This window comes from Gekko japonicus, unplaced genomic scaffold, assembly GCF_001447785.1.
Source record: "Gekko japonicus isolate JY-2015 unplaced genomic scaffold, Gekko_japonicus_V1.1 scaffold2506, whole genome shotgun sequence".
NCBI classification, from domain to species: Eukaryota; Metazoa; Chordata; class Lepidosauria; order Squamata; family Gekkonidae; genus Gekko; species Gekko japonicus.
In genome coordinates, this window is record NW_015165897.1 from 113,319 (window position 1) to 118,797 (window position 5,479).

Genomic DNA, 5,479 nt, shown 5'->3' on the forward strand with positions numbered 1-5,479 from the left:
TAAGTCGATCCCAAGTAACAATCAGCCAATATCTCTCCTTGACACAGCATCAAAACCATACGGAAAATATCTATTAAAGAACTTGGAGGAATGGGCAACAGACAATCACATTCTACATCCTCACCAAGCAGGCTTTCGTAGAGGCCAAAGGACAACAGACCACTGCCTCACACTTTACCAACTAGCCTATTCGGCAAGGAAAGGTCCAACCAAAGCCCTATATGCAGTATTTGTGGATTTAGCCACAGCCTTTGATTCTATAGATAGAAACCGTTTATGGGAAAAACTTGGGAAGACAGATATAGATAAAAGACTCTTAGCACTGATTCGTGAATTGTATTCTGGTACATTTGCAAAGATCAGAGTGGGCACCTCTGGTTCCCTGACCAGAGAAATCCCTACAGTAAGAGGGGTAAAGCAGGGATGTGTGCCAGCTCCCTTATTTTTCAACTTATTTATCGATGACATCGTAGAAAGACTGTCCAACCAGAAATTTGTTGCACCCTCACTTAATAATCAGAAGATCTCTCTACTACTATATGCAGATGAGATGGTCTTGATTTCCTTAACCAGAGTGGGTCTGAGGAAGTTGCTGAATGGCCTGGGGGACTATTGCTCAGAAGAAAATTTGAAAATAAATTACACAACAACAGTGGGAGGGCTTCTAATGTCCTGGCCCCACTGGTGGACCTCCTGATGGCACTGGTATTTCTGGCCACTGTGTGATACAGAGTGTTGGACTGGATGGGCCTTTGGCCTGATCCAACATTGGCATCTCTTATGTTCTTAAGGAATACCAGGGCTGTGACATGGAGGATAAATCTATCAATGGCCACTCACCATGGTGGCTGAGGGGAACCTCCACGTTCAAAGGCAGTCAACCTCTGAATCCCAGAGCCAGGAGGCAACCTCAGGGGAAGGCCTTGCTCTCTATGCCCTGTTGTTGGCTGTCCAGAGGAACTGGTCGGCCACTGTGTGAGACAAGATGCTGGACTAGGTGGACCATTGATCTGATCCAGCTGGGCCTTTCTTATGCTCTTACATTAGCAAGGTCATCCCCCAAATACTCTGTGGTGTTGAAGTATGGGGATGGCAAGATCAAACCCTTACCAAACTGGAAATAATCCAAAATAATTCTTTGAGGCACATTCTGGCAGTCCCACACATTACATTTTAGAATGCCCTCGGTATACTGGCATAAAACCAACAGTCGTGATAGTCTGACCCACAAATCAAACAGTCATTAAGACTTATAAAGAATGCTATCTGTGTATCTCTGTATACTGGCTTCAGAATCAAATTTCTTAACCCAGTCCTAACAACTTTACAATCCACATCAGGCATTGAAATAGTAGCTTTTTTGCTCTCAGACGTCCATCCCACTGTCTCCTACAGAATGGCACTCTATGCTCATGCTGCAAGGAAAATTAGAGATAAGGCTACGGAATGACTGTACTTTCAGAATGTGCTATTTGAGAAACCTGATTTTAAAACTTCTACTCATACTTCATCTATATATTTTAATTTTCTTTTAAATGCATTGCCAATCTTTGTACTGTTTTTTATCTTTTATAATGTGATGGCCATTGGCTACATGGAATAAACTTTGAACTGGAACTGGACTTACATGTAAAAAAAGTCTCCAGTAAGACGCTGCTGAGTTGGAACTGATATGCAGACATGATACTGACACAGGGGGCGGGGGGGGGCTAGCTCACTACATAACGTAAGTGGCCCCCCCTCGCACAGTCACAGGCGCATTGTTAATATGCGCCCTATTCTGTGAACTGATCATCGGTGGTCTACAGCCATGCTGAGTATATTTGTTTTCAGTTGGATCTCATTCATTTACTTAAAACATTTATTAGCCACCTTTCTCAAAGTGGCTTACAATATAAATTAAACATAAAAACACAATAAAAACAACAATTATAAAACCTATAAAAGTCAATAATTTCAAAACTCCAAATAGGACTGCCAATAATAAATGCTAAATCAATCAATCAAAGTTCTAAATAAAACTGTCCTCAGCTGCCTTCTGAAGGGCGACAAGGAAAAGGCCAGGCACACCCCCCTGCAGAGGCCCCTCCACCATTGTCGAGCTGCCGATTTTCATCTGTGCTCTGCGGTAAAATATTGCACACCTCATCCCTGGTAACCGGTTTTCTAACCTCCCCCTCTTACTTTCCCTGTCTTTCTCTCTCTCACACACCCTGTTGCCCTACTGTCTATAAGTCTGGGTATAAATCTGTCTGCCCCTTCGGGTTGGCTGGCAACAAACAGGAGACTTGAGGGGTGGCAGCCACCGGGAGACTCAAGGGAGCAGAGACAAGCAGAGGTGGCCTTGTGCAATGCTGCTGCAAGACTACTTCTGGCTGCAGTATTGGAAGGGATGTCACCATGTTGCACAACGCTCTAGGGATTCCTTGAAACTCTCTGGTAAAAACCTGGTAACATTTCTTGCATGTTGCATGACGCATTGCATGACGCGGTGTCACTTTTGAGTACCCCAGCCAGAAGTAATGCTGTGGCATCACGTGAGACTGTTTCCCCTGCTGCTCCATTAAACCCCAGGGGCACCGGGGAGTTCAGCAGCTGGTGACGGGTGCGCTTGGCAGAGTGGGCTCTGCTTCATGGGTGCTACTTGAGACCTTAGGCCACTACATCGATCAGTCATTAAAATGGAGCAGGAGTTTTTTCTGGTTTGGATTGGGTGTGGTAGGGTCCGTCCTTGGTCTCTCTGAGTGCCCAGTGTGTGTGTGGATTGTGTGTGTGTGTGGATTGTGTGTCTGCCATTTCTGGGAATAAGCCCAGCTGCAGAGGGAGGTGCCTGGGGGCACGGGTGATAAGGGGAACTTCAAGCCATCCGGTGAGTGTGCCGTGACCAGGAGCACACGGGGACAGTGCCAACAGCCTTTCCTTTGCAGGGAGTCACGCCAGCATCCAGGCTGCCCTCCGCACTCTGCTTGACGTGGGCTGGCCTTCCAGAAAGGATTTCAAGGCCTGCATCCAGCTGCTGTCAGTCCTCCAGTGGGTGCTCAGTTTCCTGCTGCTGGGTGAGTCGTAAGTGTGGATGAGGGAAGGGATCCATTGTTTTAAATCTCTGGTCTCTAATTTTGCTTCATCTTCTCTGCTTTCGTTTATCATTGGGAGGGCAAGAAGAAGCATTACTCCCAGGTACTGACAATTGCCATGGCCCATGGGTGGACATGAATACCTTCACAACCAGAAGGGATGGGAACAAAGCAAGCAAGCGGAGCTTTTCAGAAAGCTGAATTTTGCACCCGGTGGCATCCTGGCCTTCACATGGACCTGCGCAAAGATCAGCGGGCCAGAGCTCGGGAATTAGCTGTACAATTCTGTTGCTGATAACCACGTTTACTTGGGTCTGGCCGGGCCTGGGGCCCCGTTTTAGCTTCTTTGGTCTAGGTTCAAAACATATTTATCCCTTTGAGTAGCCTGTGTTGAGACCTGATCCCAGATAGCTTGTACAAAAGGAGGAAATATATTTTTCCTCCTTTAAATACCCTATGGGTGGGCTTGGCTCAAATGTGCCTGCGGGCAGGATACTTAAAATGGAGGGGAACCCTTTTTTTCTTTGACTAGCCTGCAGTGGGGGCTGCGGTGGCTTAGCAGTTAAGACACTGAGCTGCAGACCGGAAGGTCTGTAGTTTGGCAGTTCGAGACCCGAGTGTGCCGCATGACGGAGTGAGCCCCCATCTCTAGTTCCAGCTCCTGCCAATCGAGCAGTTCGAAAGCAAGAAATTGCAAGTAGATAAATAGGTACCACTTCGGTGGGAAGGGAACAGCGTTCCGTGCGGCTTGGTGTTTAGTCATGCTGGCCACATGACCACGGAAACATCTTCGGACAGCGCTGGCTCTTCGGCTTTGAAACGGAGATGAGCACCGCAACCCTAGAGTCGGACTCGACTGGCTTTCGAGCAAGGCAAACCTTGCTAGCCTGCATATAGGCTTTACTAGTCTGCATATAGATCTGATCCAAATGACCTCTCATACAGGTTACTCATTTGTGTGTGTGAATAGCTGGTGAGTGGAGGGTTAGGGTTGCCAACCTCCAGATGATGGCTGGAGATCTCCTGGGCTTACAACTGATCTCCAGGCGACAGAGATCCGCTCCCCTGGGGAAAACAGCAACTTTAGAAGGTGGACTTTATGGCATTATACTCCGTGAAAGTCCCCTCCCCAAACTTCTCAGGCTCCACCTCCCCAATCTCCAGTTATTTCCCAACCCAGAGCTGGCAACCCTAAGTGGAGGGCCATCCCAACCCCCAACCCCCTTTCAAACAGAAGAAGCCACTAGTGGGTCACGAAGCTTCCTCCTCCCGTGCATGTCCACAGAGCTGTTCGCTCCCCCACATGATCTAGAAATGGGACTGCCTCACATGCCGACCACGTGAGAAAATGGTACTGGTCAGAAAGTAATGTAAGTACAAATTGAAACAAAAACAGTCATCTGACTTGTTAGGAAATTCCAGAATCAATTTTCCTGTGCTGATTAAAAATGTCTTTCTGGCAACAAGATAGATTTGCCAACTCTTGCTGGGAAATTCCTGGAGATTTTGGGGGCAGTGCTTAGGGGAGAGCGGGGTTTGCGGAGAAGAGGGAGCTCAGTGGAGACGAGATGTCAGTCTGGAGCATCCATGTCTCCCAGACTCAACAGCAAGGGTGTCAAGCCCAGGGCCCGAGCACCACAACCAGCCTGTCCAGGGCTCTTATCCAGCCAAGGGAGGGGACAGGGGCTGCTCGGGGGGAGTAGGGGCAGCCACTCTGATCATGGCTTTAGTGTGGTGGAGCAACCTCGTCTTCAGCAAACAAGCAGAACCCCTTTGCTGCAGTGGCAGCCTTACTGGTAAACTGGGAGTCCCTCCAGCCACATTCATGCCAGCTCAGGGTTCTGAAGTGAGGCTGCACGCCTCTCCACTCAACCTGCAGCTCTGGGGAAACTGTCCCAGATGGCTGTGGGGATCGGAGTTTGCATGTGGGGGGACGCAGATGATCCTCTGCTGGTGGCCAGCACCACCAGCATATTCATAGAATCCTAGAATTATCCTCCGGTATGTATAATCCTGTTTTGGTCATGGACTCCCCTGAACATTCCAACACGCTCCAAAATCAGTTCGCTCTCTGATCTGTCATTCAGAGGGTCTCCCTATCCACTGGCTGCTTTGCCTGAGTCCTGCCTCCAACATTCTAAACAGTTTGCTCTTCCTCTCCCCCCCCACAGCCAGTCAGAACACAGAGGTCATTTGCATATGTGGCCTGATTCGCCTTTACCTCGGAACACAGAAGTCGTTTGCATATGCGGCCTCACTGGCCTTTCCCTCTAACATTCTAAACAGTTTGCTGTTGATGTTCTGAGGTAAAATAAATCTCCCCTTAGTGTCTGTTGGGGGAAACCATGGTTGCAAATCTCCAGGTGAGGGCTGGAGATCACTCAGAATTACAACTGCTTTCCAGA

The 5,479-nt window shown here is 48.3% G+C and overlaps 1 protein-coding gene across 1 annotated transcript in view; it reads left to right on the forward strand.

Moving 5' to 3' along the window:
• Positions 1–5,479, forward strand: part of LOC107110553 (diacylglycerol O-acyltransferase 2-like) — a 105,231-nt gene that overhangs the window by 12,320 nt on the left and 87,432 nt on the right. Inside the window, exon 2 of the mRNA XM_015411352.1 lies at positions 2,928–3,056. Coding sequence (XP_015266838.1) covers positions 2,928–3,056 — 129 coding nt within the window. The remainder of the gene's footprint in view (positions 1–2,927; positions 3,057–5,479) is intronic.